Below are 14,332 nucleotides of genomic sequence, written 5' to 3'. Positions count from 1 at the left end.
GTAGGGACTGATCAGAGCCTGAAGGTAAGGAGGTGCCGTTCCCCTCACAGCTCCATAGGCAAGCACCATGGTCTTGTAGCAGATGCGAGCTTCAACTGGAAGCCAGTGGAGTGTGCGGAGGAGCGGGGTGACGTGAGAGAACTTGGGAAGGTTGAACACCAGACGGGCTGCAGCGTTCTGTATGAGTTGTAGGGGTTTAATGGCACAGGCAGGGAGCCCAGCCAACAGCGAGTTGCAGTAATCCAGACGGGAGATGACAAGTGCCTGGATTAGGACCTGTGCCGCTTCCTGTGTAAGGTAGGGTCGTACTCTGCGAATGTTGTAGACCATGAACCTACAGGATCGGGTCACCGCTTTGATGTTAGCAGAGAACGACAGGGTGTTGACCAGGGTCACGCCAAGGTTCTTTGCACTCTGGGAGGAGGACACAATGGAGTTGTCAACCGTGATGGCGAGATCATGGAGCGGGCAGTCCTTCCCCGGGAGGAAGAGCAGCTCCGTCTTGCCGAGGTTCAGCTTGAGGTGGTGATCCGACATCCACACTGATATGTCTGCCAGACATGCAGAGATGCGATTCACCACCTGGTTATCAGAAGGGGGAAAGGAGAAGATTAATTGTGTGTCATTAATTGTGTACATTAAATGTAAATACCTGGGAGGCCTAGACAATGATACAAGGGATGGCTCCATAAAATAACAAACAAAAGAAAACATAAAATATGACCATACATATTTGTGTGTGTCACATATACCCATGGCATATGCTTGGGTAACACCTTGACATCTCTAATCTGCTTGCCTCAATAAATTGATGCTAGAACATTGGTAGCCAGGATTAGATATGTGTATCTAGTCTCCTAATAATTGCATAACGGTGCAAGTTAGACACATGTTATCTTTTGTTTGCATGTGAGCATGTATTTTTTTGTCGGCCCTGTCAATGTTGAGTGATCACACATGCCTCAGCACACATAGGTTACTTTGCCTGCTTTCAAATGTGTGCTAAAAGTGGGGATGTTAACTCCCCACCACTAATGAACAATTCTTTATTTTTTTTACAGAAAACCACGGAACCACCACTGCAATATAGACCTACACATTATTCCGCTGTCTCCATAGGAGAACCCTTTTTGGTTCCAGGTAGAACCCCTTCTGTGTCTAGGTAGAACCCTTTTGGGCTCCATTCCACAGAGGGTTCTACCTGGGTCCAAAAAGGGTTCTCCTATGGTGACAGCCAAAGAACCCTGTTGGAACCCCTTTCTCAAAGAGTGTACTCAACAAGTTTAGCCTGTTAAGTTTACACCATTTAATTCTGTACTCAAACATTTGCCTGGTATTCAAGATAACACGCAACATAGCACCACCACCTTTGAAGGTTTTCGTCAACCTCTGCTCAGACTTAAATAGCAGTGTTCCAAGAACTTCCACCAGGGGTCACTGTAGTATCTTCAAACAGACAAAACGGAGACACAAGACAGCACACAACACTCATTTTAGATCCCAAGGGGTGTTTATTTTCATACTGTATGCTCTCACTCTCATCACTATCTCCTTTACCATCTACTCATGTCTTTTCTTCGAACTCCATCCATACACACACACACACTACTGTAGCATCTTGTTTACATTTATCACATTTTAGGCTTCCAGCTTTAGCCTTGGATGGATCATGTTGCAATGAGATGGGCACATAGGTATGTATGTACAGTCCTTTTCAGTGTGGCAGCAAATGAGTTGAACAGGAGAAGAGGATGTGGTTGCTTGTGGAGGGAGAGCAGTGTGGGTGGTGTGTAGAACAGCTACAGTGATGCTGATTGATTGCTCTGACTCCTCACTTCTTGACTAAAAGAAAGATAGATTTAGAAATTAGTTCGACCTTGCCATAGTTCACAGCTGAATTAACATAGTCCCAGAGATAGCAAGACATTCAGTATTCACTGAATGAAGTAGCCTTCCCATCCCCATTTACAATTTAAATAAATTATACTATAGCACATTCAATTACATTATTATTGTAGACTATAGACTACTCCTGTATCTACCTTGTACAATACCGTAATCATTGAATGAAGTAACATACCCATCCACATTTACAATTTCATTTATCAATAGATAAATAATACTAGCAAATACAGTTACATTATTGTAGAATAGGCTACTCCTGTATCCACACTATATTAGGATACCGTTATGATTTCATTGGTCTTGTCAGGCATGATTTTAGGTCTTCAATCAAAGTTGTATGTCGTACCTCGTTCCCTTCAGTGAAAAGTAGTCATGCGTACCCCATTCAATTCAGTTAGAGCGTGAATGTGTAGGCCTAGTGACAGTGGAAAAATAAACCCATAGCTCCAGCACACAAGGGCATGTAGGGGTAGTGTATTACAATGTAAAATATGTATATATCCATTTATTTTTCAAATTTTTATTTTGTATTTTGTTTTTGTATTTTATATTTTTCATTTTGTCCTTTTTTTTTTTTCTTCTTTTTTTTTAACCTTAATTTAACTAGGCAAGTCGGTTAAGAACAGATTATTTTTTACAATGACGGCCTACACCGGCCAGACGACGCTGGGCCAATTGTGCGCCGCCCTATGGGACCCAATCACGACCGGTTGTGATACAGCCTGGAATCTAACCAGGGGGTCTGTAGTGACGCCTCATGCACTGAGATGCAGTGCCTTAGACCACTGCGCCACTCGGGAGCCCTGACATGTATATATCCTATAGCACCACGTGTGTATATTTTCATTTACAATTTAATTCATCCATGAAATAAATAATATTGCATCAAATTACGTTATTATTGTACACTAGCGTACTCCCCTATCAACAAAGTAAATAATATTGCCTACATGCTTTCGACAATACGTTATCAACTAAAAGTTATTATTTTCAAATAAACCAAATTTGTCTTATCAACACAGTAGGCCTAAATATTTCCTAACGATATCACAACTTAAATATAGCCTACTTACTCCTCAATCGGATCAAGGACATCTTGGTAATTATTTTCATTTTCTCTAAGGAAACTATCTGGGGCAGACACTCTCGTAAAAAAATATAAAAAATAAAATAATGTCTGTGTCGCTGCCGAGCTCTCAAATACCGTGCCCATCTCTCCCTCTATGAACGGTCACTGCTATCCGGATTCCTTGGGACATCCCTACCCTAAACTATAACCCTTAACTAACACTAAACTTAACCATTTTACATTTATACTTGATTGAGGTAGGAACATCCCAAGGATCCCAAATAGCCTACGAACTCCTCTATTCGACTGAAAGCCATGGACACAACTATTATTGGTTGTCTGATGTAGGTTACTGGGAACTGGTAACAACACCGTATGTGATTGGCTAACAACATTTAGATCTGTATACAGCGAGATAAGATAACATACCATGCCATGAGGTGTTGAAGGAAAGACAGATAACCTATACACAAGTTTTTGAGCCGTTTCCGCTCTACTTCCTGAACTCCTCCCGTCGATGCAATCCACTTCCGTTCTGCCGGGCTGGGTTTGTTTTGCTAGCTAGCTCCGTTGTGCCGACAAAGCACTGATATCGCAGTGACAAAGAGGATATAAAATTACAATTACAACATGAAGAAAAGTGGTTCGGGAACGACGTGTGCGGTAGTTGGTTGCAAAAACTCGAGAAAGCACCTGAACGAGTGGTTAGATAGAGAGTGCTACGACCACAAACCAGCTAGGAAGAGGCAATGTCCATGCGCTCCATTGTTTACATTTTTTCGCAAGCCTGATACCGACTCGGAATCAAGGACCTGGCTGAAGGCATTGAATCTAAAGAAACCACCCCTCAACGTTTTTGTTTGTTCCTATCACTTTGTTGACCAAAAACCTACCAAGGATAATCCTTTCCCAGAGTTGTGGTTGGGATACAATCACCCTCCCCAGCCAAAGAGGCGTCAACTCACCCAGCGGACCACTGCCTCCCCCCAGATAAAGAAACGCAGACTTGAATCTGAGGGTAAGTTCAGCAACTTTAGCTATGAAGCTGACAATACTGTTAATTATGAAGAAGTTGTCATACATTAACATTGCTACCGGTATTTTGCTAAGGCAGTTGATTGTTTTGGAGATGGGACAAACAATGCCCACGATAGCTACATCATTAATTGTGTGTGTGTGTGTGTGTGTGTGTGTGTGTGTGTGTGTGTGTGTGTGTGCCTGCCTGCGTGTGCCTTAGTCTACATCATAAATACAATGCAAGGTGGCAGGCTGTTGTGATGATGATTGTGTGTGTGCGTGTGAGTGCAATGTTGTAGTACACATTTTTCCATTGTGATGTTTGTAGTGAGAGGACTCTATGCCTGCATTAATTTTGCTCCATCCATGTTTTCTCTTCCCCTTTTTAGATGCTCCAGAAACCTGTCAGCCTGTCTGTGAGGCCGAGCCTGCTACACCAACATTTCGAGATGCCCAGACCCAATGGGAGGATCCGTCACATATTGATCACATTTACTGTTCAACAACACAGTCTGTTAAAGTAGACAAGGCCACACAGTGCGAGGCAGAAATGGGTCCTACTGTGACCAGCACCACGGTCATTGATGATGCTAGGTCCCGGCTGTATACAGGAGTGCTTATGGTTCAATTCTTCACCCTGGTGACGGTGTTGTTGCCTTTCAGTAAGCCATCAATTACCCTTCCTGTTGTTGACCAAATACTTATGACGTTGATGAAACTAAAACTAAACCTAATATTAGGAGATATTGCTCACCGCTTCAATGTGTCTACATCCATGGCAAGCATTGTGATTAGTCACTGGATTGACGTGATGGGTGAACAGTTCAAAGTCCTGATCCCCTGGCTTCCAAGAGAGACCATTCGTGCCACCATGCCCTTGTCGTTTCAGAGGAACTACCCTCGAACCACCTGCATCATTGACTGTGCCGAAAGTGCCATGCAGAGAGCCACAAACCACGACTCAAGGAGTGACACTTTCAGCCAGTATAAATCACGCAACACTGTGAAATATCTTGTCGCTGTGGCCCCTAATGGGCTAATCATGTTTATATCTGATGCCTATGCTGGCAGAAGCAGCGATAAGTTTATCACCATGGACAGTGGGTTCCTAGACTATCTGAGGGCTGGTGATGAGGTCATGGCGGACCGTGGGTTCACCATTCGAGACTTGCTTGATGAGAGAAGGGTCAGTTTGAACCTCCCTGCTTTCACCTACAGGCGCAATCAGTTGACCAATGAGGAGACGACACGCACCAGGCGAGTAGCCAATGTCCGCATACATGTGGAAAGAGCAATCCAGAGACTGAAGGTGTTTAAGATTTTATCCCAGAATGTTCCCATCAGCATGGCACCGAAACTGGACAACATCTTAACCATCTGTGCTGGCCTAGTTAACCTGAAGAGTCCACTGATCAGTGAGGTTTAGAATCTTGCCCTGTGTCCCTGTCTACCAACACCCAGCCATGTTGTTAATTAAATACAGATAAACACAACAAATACTGCGTGCATTGTATTTTTTAATATTATATATGAATATTTTCATAGTGATGTAATTGTGTGGGCTGCTTTTGTATTTTACTTTTTAATACCTGTTAAGATTAAACAAAAAATCTTTCTTGTTGAAGCCATTTGTTTAGTTTCCTTAAAACAATTAATTAATCCAGTGTTATTTATGTACAGTATGAGCTTACTATGAATTATGAACTGTGTTAAAATAAATTGTAGCACTCTAAGGATTGAAATTACATCAAACTTTATTTTCACTCAAACAGTAGGCACACTGATATATTGCACAGCATAAAGAGATCATGTAAACAATGGACATCTGTTGGCTCCTGTGAGCTTGACCTAAATAAGGCAGTTTATTTTGGTTTTAAAATGCTGAGATATTTACTGCAGAACTGTAACCTTCCCTCAACAAAATCATCAACAATTTTCGGGAGCATGTGGGCAAAGTAGAATGTGCGCAGCCTTATGATATGCCCCTGGACAAAGCCTTGGTCGTAGGGTACTTCGATTTCTAGGTGCTCAGTTTTGTTCCAGATCACGAACTTGGAGTGCTGAAGCCCTGTGCATTGCATCCCAATTTGTACCTGCATGTAGTAGCCTTTTGGACCATTGCAGGCAATATGGTAATCTACCCTATCTCCGTTTGCCACAGTTGTGATTTCGCAGTTCTTTGTTGCCAAAAATTCTGCAAGTGACTTGTTTCCCATCACAGGTGATTTGATCTCCAAAAGAATGTCGTTGTTTATCACTCCATCGGGAGATGCTGCAAGCCACGGTTCCTTTTCGCACACCACTAAGCCTTTGGTTTCAATGCTGTTGCCCAGAGTTTCCAAATAGTCCCTTGACATGACACAACCGACTTTGTTGCTGTGCAGATATTGATATGCCTCGGAGGCTTTCAGATTGTCCATTGCTTTTCCATCTATTGCCATGGATTGCACGAAGTAGGAGCAAATATTGCTGTACGTTATGTTGGGCCACGTCGTCATGTTATCCTTCCAGTTCTGCACTGAATTCGGGTGGAGGAGAGTAGCGCCATCTCCAGTCAAAGTAGTAGAACCGTGTTCCCAAGCTAGCGTCAACATCGCTGTGTTTACACCGGCAGACGTTGTGCAAACAACTTCCGGCGGAAATGAAATGCATTTGTGTAGAGTTATGGCGCCACCCGGGATACAGCGCGTAAACTTGTGTATAGATTGGACATAATCTTTTCTAGGCAATTAGCGATAACAGGAAATACACAAGCGATAGGCTACACTATAGCTCATGGTGGCTACTTCGGAATGTCGGCTTGCACAGGAAAAACTGTAAGTTTCTAACATTTATGGTTGGGATTTAATTCATATAAATATAAACTGCACCTTATGACTTTCATTAACACGCAGGCGTCACGCAGACATTAGTAAGACGTTGGTATGACGACATGTTAGTTACACGCAGGCGTCACACAGACGTTAGTAAGGCGTCGGTATCATGTTATGTCAGTCAGCCGTTCAATGGTAGGCGACAGCCACATGGTGGTACGGTTGCCTAGGCTTAATTCTGGCACATATCACCCCCCATACAGTTGGGTGGGCCCCCGTGCAGGGTAATTTTAATTGGTCAGCGTGCGCAGTCCAGTTGATCCGCACATGAGGATGAATTGATTATCCAGCGCAGGGTTGATTTAATGACTAATGAGAACAATTGTTTGACCACAAGTGAGAGTTGTTTTATATTGTTGAAATTTGTTTCAATTTGCAGAAATGTGGTAAGAGGTTAATGGGAAATGGCGGAGAGTAGTGCGGACAAATTGGAGGAAATTGAGAAAAAGTTGATGAAGCAACAGTTGTGCTGGAATGCGATCAATATGGGTGTCAGTTCTGATGGTATGGAGCGGGAGGATGAGGGTCAAGGGCCGGAATGGTCGGTAGTGGAAAGACATAGGAAGAAGAGAGATCATGATACAGAAAGCATAAATAGGGCCAAAGTAGGAAGCAAGAGTATTGATGTGTTGGAGTGGAAAGTGGTGATAGTGTTTGATGAGACCACAGGGCCTCACTTTTACACCCTATCTGACTAACTAATTCCATAGAGAAAGAGGTAGGTGAAGTGAAATTAGATCGGTTCATTGGAAATGGTAGATTGTTAATATTGTGTGGTAGCCAGGTTCAGCAGGATAATATTTTGAAAATGGAAAAGCTTAATGGGAAGAAGATTAAAAGCCATGTCCCTGGTACTTATGCTAGATTGAGGGGAGTCATCACTGGGGTCCCAATATAATGTCCACAGATTATATTAAAGAAAATGTGAAGGGAGGCAAAGTGATTGAGGCCAAAAGGTTGATCAGTAGGAAAAAGGGTCAAAGAGGTGAACGCTTATCAGTCATGCTGACATTTGAGAAAGTCTTGCCGGGAAAAGTACAGATAGGATTCCTTAGTTTCAATGTTAGAGAATTTGACACATATGCACTGCAGTGTTTTAAATGCCAAAGAATGGGACATGTAGCTGCTCAGTGTAAAGGAAAGAAAAGATGTGCCAAGTGTGGAGTGGCACATTATGTAGAATGTAGAAGCAATGTGAAGGTTAAGTGCTGTAATTGTGGGAGAGACACAGTGCAGCATTTGGTGTATGCCTGGTACAGAGAGAGGCTAGAGAGGCTCAGAGATATAGGATCAGTCATGATGTATCATATGCAGAGGCCATAAAACAGATTGATAATGAATAAAGTTGACTTCATAGCTTTTATTGGTACGTTTATCAATACAGCTCAGGTTGTGGAAAGCAGAAATGCCAGGTTGAAGGTTTTTGTGGAGACGGCAAAAGAGATATTGGGGGTAACAGATGTTACTGTTGAAATGGTTGTTGACATGCTGAACAATCCTAAGGGTGGAGTGTTTCAGCATGATATAAATAAAGTTTAATGGGGTTGGGGAGGGGGTTTTGGGGGAGGGGGGAGGGTGTGGTAGAAGTTAGGGATTTATTTGTTTTTAAATTTTATTTTCATGGCAGTACAGAATTGGCAGATCATGATTGATCGTACATTCCAGCACAGTAGGTGGTGGCATGTACTTAAAGGATTGTTTGCGGACCACCATGATATCATAGAAGAAGGGTTGATTGAATTGTCTGTGTTCAGTTGAGCCCTGCAGGAGAGGGGGTTGGGGGGAAACAATGGCGGAAGCATTGTGCAAATCTCTTGGCGTAAGTACAGTTGGTGAGAGCCCTGTCGGGGATGGCGCCGGAGGGGATGGCTGCCGTTTATGGACTCTTAACCAACCATGCTATTTTGTTTGTTTTTTTGCATTGTTTGTAACTTATTTTGTACATAATGTTGCTGCTACCATCTCTTATGACCGAAAATAGCTTCTGGACATCAGAACAGCGATTACTCACCTTGAACTGGACAAATAGTTTTTCTTTAATGAGTCGGACGAGAGGGATTTGCTCCCAACACCCGACATGGCCCTCATCCCAGTCATTCGCAGTAGAAAGAAAATGAGATATCACGGAAGGAGATCGGGGTGCCTGGTAAGGAGCCGGCGACGAGTGGCTAATCTGCCTTTGCCATCGATACTATTGGCCAATTTACAATCGCTTGATAATAAAGTGGACGAACTACAAGCGCGTATATCATACCAATGGGACATTAAAAACTGTAATATCTTATGTTTACCGAGTCGTGGCTGAACGAAGACATGAATAACATACAGCTGTCGGGTTATACACTTTATCGGCAGGATAGAACAGCAGACTCTGGTAAGACAAGGGGTGGCGGTCTATGTATATTTGTAAACAACAGCTGGTGCACGATATCTAAGGAAGTCTCGAGGTTGCTCGCCTGAGGTAGAGTATCTCATGATAAGCTGTAGACCACACTATCTACCAAGAGAGTTTTCATCTATATTCTTCGTAGCTGTCTAATTACCACCACAAACTGATGCTGGCACTAAGACCGCACTCAATGAACTGTATACGGCCATAAGCAAACAGGAAAATGCTCATCCAGAGGCAGCGCTCCTAGTGGCCGGGGACTTTAATGCAGGGAAACTTAAATCCGTTTTACCTAATTTCTACCAGCATGTTAAATGTGCAACCAGAGGGAAAAAAATTATACACCACCTTTACTCCACACACAGAGACACGTACAAAGCTCTCCCTCGCCATCCATTTGGCAAATCTGACCATAATTCTATCCTCCTGATTCCTGATTACAAGCAAAAACTAGGTCAATAAAAAAGTGGTCAGATGAAGCAGATGCTAAGCTACAGGACTGTTCTGCTAGCACAGACTGGAATATGTTCCAGGATTCTACCGATGGCATTGAGGAGTACACCACATCAGTGACTGGCTTCATCAATAAGTGCATCGATGACGTCGTCCCCACAGTGACTTTACGTACATACCCCAACCAGAAGCCATGGATTACAGGCAACATCCACACTGAGCTAAAGTGTAGAGATGCCGCTTTCAAGGAGCGGGATTCTAACCCGGAAGCTTATAAGAAATCCCGCTATGCCCTCCGATGAACCATCAAACAGGCAAAGCGTCATCAATACAGGACTAAGATCGAATCGTACTACACCGGCTTCGACGCTCATCGGATGTGGCAGGGCTTGCAAACTATTACAGACTACAAAGGGAAGCACAGCCGCGAGCTGCCCAGTGACATGAGCCTACCAGATTAGCTAAATTACTTCTATGCTCGCTTTGAGGCAAGTAACACTGAAACATGCATGAGAGCATCAGCTGTTCCGGACAACTGTGTGATCATGCTCTCCGTAGCCGATGTGAGTAAGACCTTTTAACAGGTCAACATTCACAAGGCCGCAGGGCCAGACGGATCTCCAGGACGTGTACTCCGAACTTGCGCTGACCAACAGGCAAGTGTCTTCACTGACATTTTCAACCTCTCCCTGTCTGAGTCTGTAATACCAACATGTTTCAAGAAGACCACCATAGTCCCTGTGCCCAAGAACACTAAGGTAACCTTCCTAAATTACTACCGACCCATAGCACTCACGTCTGTAGCCATGAAGTGCTTTGAAAGGCTGGTCATGGCTCACATCAACACCATCATCCCAGAAACCCTAGACCCACTCCAATTTGCATATCGCCCCAACAGATCCACAGATGATGTAACCTTTATTGCGCTCCACACTGCCCTTTCACACCTGGACAAAAGGAATACCTATTAATTGACTACAGCTCAGCATTCAACACCATAGTGATGAGCTTTGAGTGCACTAAGCTAAGGACCCTGGGACTAAACACCTCCCTCTGCAACTGGATCCTGGACTTCCTGACGGGCCGCCCCCAGGTGGTAAGGGTAGGTAACAACACATCCGCCACGCTGATCCTCAACACGGGGGTCCCTGTTCACTCATGACTCCATGGCCAGGCACGACTCCAACACCATCATTAAGTTTACCGATGACACAACAGTGGTGGCCTGTTCACCGACAACGACGAGACAGCCGATAGGGAGGAGGTCAGAGACCTGGCCGTGTGGTGCCAGGACAACAACCTCTCCCTCAATGTGATCAAGACAATGGAGATGATTGTGGACTGCAGGAAAAAGAAGAGGACCGAGCACGCCCCCATTCTCATCGACGGGGCTGTAGTGGAGAATGTTGAGAGCTTCAAGTTCTATGGTGTCCACATCACCACTAAACTAACATGGTCCAAGCACACCAAAACAGTAGTGAAGAGGATCCGACAAAACCTATTCCCCATAAGGAGACTGAAAAGATTTGGCATGGGTCCTCAGATCCTCAAAAGGTTCTACAGCTGCACCATCGAGACCATCCTGACTGGTTGCATCACTACCTGGTATGGCAACTGGTCGGCCTCCGACCACAACGCACTCCAGAGGGTAGTGCGTACGGCCCAGTACATCACTGGGGCCAAGCTTCCTGCCATTCAGGACCTCTATACCAGACAGTGTCAGAGGAATGCCCTAAAAATGGTCAAAGACTCCAGCCACCCTAGTCATAGCCAAGTCTAGGTCCAAGAGGCTTCTAAACATCTTCTAACCCCAAGCCATAAGACTCCTGAACATCTAATCTAATGGCTACCCAGACTATTTGGTCCCCACATGGGTAGTTTGAATTGGTCAGCCCACGAGGTCCAGTTGTGCAGAACCCCGAGCGACAACCTGATCTCAGAGCATTTAGTATTATTCTGTATGTAAATCTGAGACACTCCATTTAGTATGATATGTTACGTTTGGTATGGTTACATAAGACAGATGGTTATTTAAGGCAAAAACAGAAGGTGTGTGGTTGGTCGGGGTGGGCCTATAACACAAACGTCTGGGCCTATAACACAAACGTCTATCAACCCAAAGGTTGCGAGTTTGAATCTCATCATGGACAACTTTAGCATTTTAGCTAATTAGCAAGTTTAACTACTTACTACTTTTTAGCTACTTTGCAACTACTGAGGGGGTCTTGACCACGCTCCGGCTGTTCTCCAGACAGCGGTAACGCTGGAACATGTCCCAGGCACTGTTGGTGGCCATGTAACCTCCCTCAGAACCAGTGAAGATCTCCAGGCTCTTACAGTGGGACATCAGCACAATCTACAGAGATGACAGAACAATACAGAAGGGCTGAATCCCAACTTTAAATCCTTGTAGCTCTAATTTTTATGCAAGTGACATCAATGCATGATTTACACTAGGTGTTTAACTTAGTGTGTGTGGGAACGAACCGAGTCGATGAGTGTGTATGGGGACTGGACATCATTGAGTGCAGAGTACATTTTACATTTACATTTTAGTCATTTAGCAGACGCTCTTATCCAGAGCGACTTACAGTTAGTGAATACATATATATACATTTTTTTATACTGGCCCCCCGTGGGAATTGAACCCACAACCCTGGCGTTGCAAACGCCATGCTCTATCAACTGAGCTACATCCCTGCCGGCCATTTCCTCCCCTACCCTGGACGACGCTGGGCCAATTGTGCGCCGCCCATGAGTCTCCCGGTCGCGGCCGGCTGCGACAGAGCCTGGATTCGAACCAGGATCTCTAGTGGCACAGTTAGCACTGCGATGCAGCGCCATAGACCACTGCACCACTCAGGAGACGAGTAGAGGGGCAAGCTCAGACGAACAATGTAGTCCATCCCTGCCTCGAAACACTGGTCTGGGGAGCACCACGAACAAGAGAGGGATGTCACAAAACACTGCACTAAATCACACACAAGAAAAGTGCGTGCAAACAAAACACAGGCATGTAATACTTATCCTACACTACACACACACTTGCATATACAGACCCATTACTCACTCTCTCACGCGCAACAAACATACACAGAGAGATAGACTAGGTGTGTGTTTACCGTGATTCAGGGTGGAGGAATAGCATCTGGTTGTCATCATCAGGCATGGTGTTGGCACAGCGGCTGTTTGTTGAGATCACACTGGGACGCATCACTGTCATCAACACCTCCTCCCACTGGTCCGGTAACTACGCCAACACAACAGGTACATAGACATTGGAGTTTGATACCCCTGGCCAGGACTCCCCTGAGGAAGGTGGAGGGATACATATGTGCTGAGTTGTGTAAGGCACAAGATGAGTTAGGGAACACCCATGACCCCAAAAGCCTTAGAAGTAAGTTACGTCAAGGTCAAAGGTGACTCACAGGTCCAAACTTGGCGACCTTTGCCTCGTAGTTGTGTGTAGTTGTCCAGGGCGATGAAGTAGAAGCTTGACTCCACCTTGTCAGCCATATGTTTTCTACACACACACTGACCTGTCTCCTGAGAACAACTGCAGTGAGAGAGAGTAAAAATAGAAAATGTAAGGAAATGTCAGAGTTCAATTGGAGTTGAAAAGTTTATTATTGATTCAAGGTAACAGTCCATTTTAAGACTGCTGCTGTTTCAAGAGGCTGCTGTATAATCATATAGCCAAATAAGTTATAAGTTATAACATACTATGTGGGACTGAGGCGAGCTGTACCAATCCACGCCAGTCGTCAGTCAGTATGGCTCAGTATTGAACAGCCTGCTGTCATTTCATGGCCAACCATCGTTGTGGAGAGCTATCCTACTGATGGGGAATATATTATCTATTATGCGCATTTGCTTACATTATTAAAAACTATGGAGGCCTTGACAGCAGAAAGTTCTCAGAAACCTGCAACCACAATTGCCATATTGTTTTTAGACATTTTATTGTCTGACAACTCACCCCCTGATACTGAGTTCATGGGAAGACAGGATTAGGAAGAATACTTTGTTGATGCTAGGGCAAGTTCAGGGTCAGGGTTAAACTTCATGCTATGGGAAGGGAGTGCTAGTATAAAAAGCAGAGATTGTTTTAGACACTTTGCAGAACTTATGAAGAGCTATACAAATCCTGTTGACTCTGTATTAATTTCTGCCTGAATTGCAAAACTAAAGATATTTTACATATACTCAGAAGCCGTTGTCTGTGTCATTTTCTAAAGTTTTAAGTTTGTTTAAGAATAAGAGAATATCAGCACTGTGCAAAAAACCCTCAACATTTTGGCGAGCTTGCCAGGAGTGACCACCCGCCGTTGGAGTGAGCGTCGTCCTACTGTGCCACGCAACTTATTGCTTAAAGGTAAGCAGACGCCTGTTATATCTAAAGTCGGTAATTTCAACAAAGCACTGTGTGGTTGATGACTCATTCTGACACGTAAGTGGCGCCTCACTCACAGTATGCTGTTCATTTAAGAGACGAAACCTACATTGTGGTGTATATATTGATTTATTACTAAACTCTTAATAGATAAACCTGTTGGAAACTGACACAGACCACCTAGGTGATAGTTAGAAATTCCTAGGTGTGAATATGTACATGTTGACTTGGTG

At 44.1% G+C, this 14,332-nt stretch overlaps 1 protein-coding gene across 1 annotated transcript; it reads left to right on the top strand.

Annotated features, from left to right (window-relative positions):
• The first annotated feature begins 3,599 nt into the window (after window positions 1-3,599).
• Window positions 3,600-5,476, top strand: LOC311128935 (uncharacterized protein). Its single transcript, XM_084161171.1, has 2 exons — window positions 3,600-3,992; window positions 4,381-5,476. The coding sequence occupies exons 1-2, from the start codon at window positions 3,605-3,607 to the stop codon at window positions 5,415-5,417; spliced, it is 1,425 nt and encodes a 474-aa protein (XP_084017297.1). The 5' UTR covers window positions 3,600-3,604; the 3' UTR covers window positions 5,418-5,476.
• The last annotated feature ends 8,856 nt before the right edge of the window (window positions 5,477-14,332 follow it).

Source organism: Coregonus lavaretus, assembly GCF_964263955.1.
Source record: "Coregonus lavaretus genome assembly, chromosome: 5".
Classification (NCBI taxonomy): domain Eukaryota; kingdom Metazoa; phylum Chordata; class Actinopteri; order Salmoniformes; family Salmonidae; genus Coregonus; species Coregonus lavaretus.
The sequence above is the reverse complement of the archived record's forward strand: the minus strand, read 5'-3'. Positions and strand labels throughout refer to the sequence as shown.

Excerpts from the sequence above, each read along its gene's own strand:
- LOC311128935 (XM_084161171.1), top strand. The coding sequence starts at position 3,605 with ATGAAGAAAAGTGGTTCGGGAACGACGTGTGCGGTAGTTGGTTGCAAA. Across the intron at positions 3,993-4,380 it reads ACGCAGACTTGAATCTGAGG|ATGCTCCAGAAACCTGTCAG; the intron begins GTAAGTTCAGCA and ends TCCCCTTTTTAG.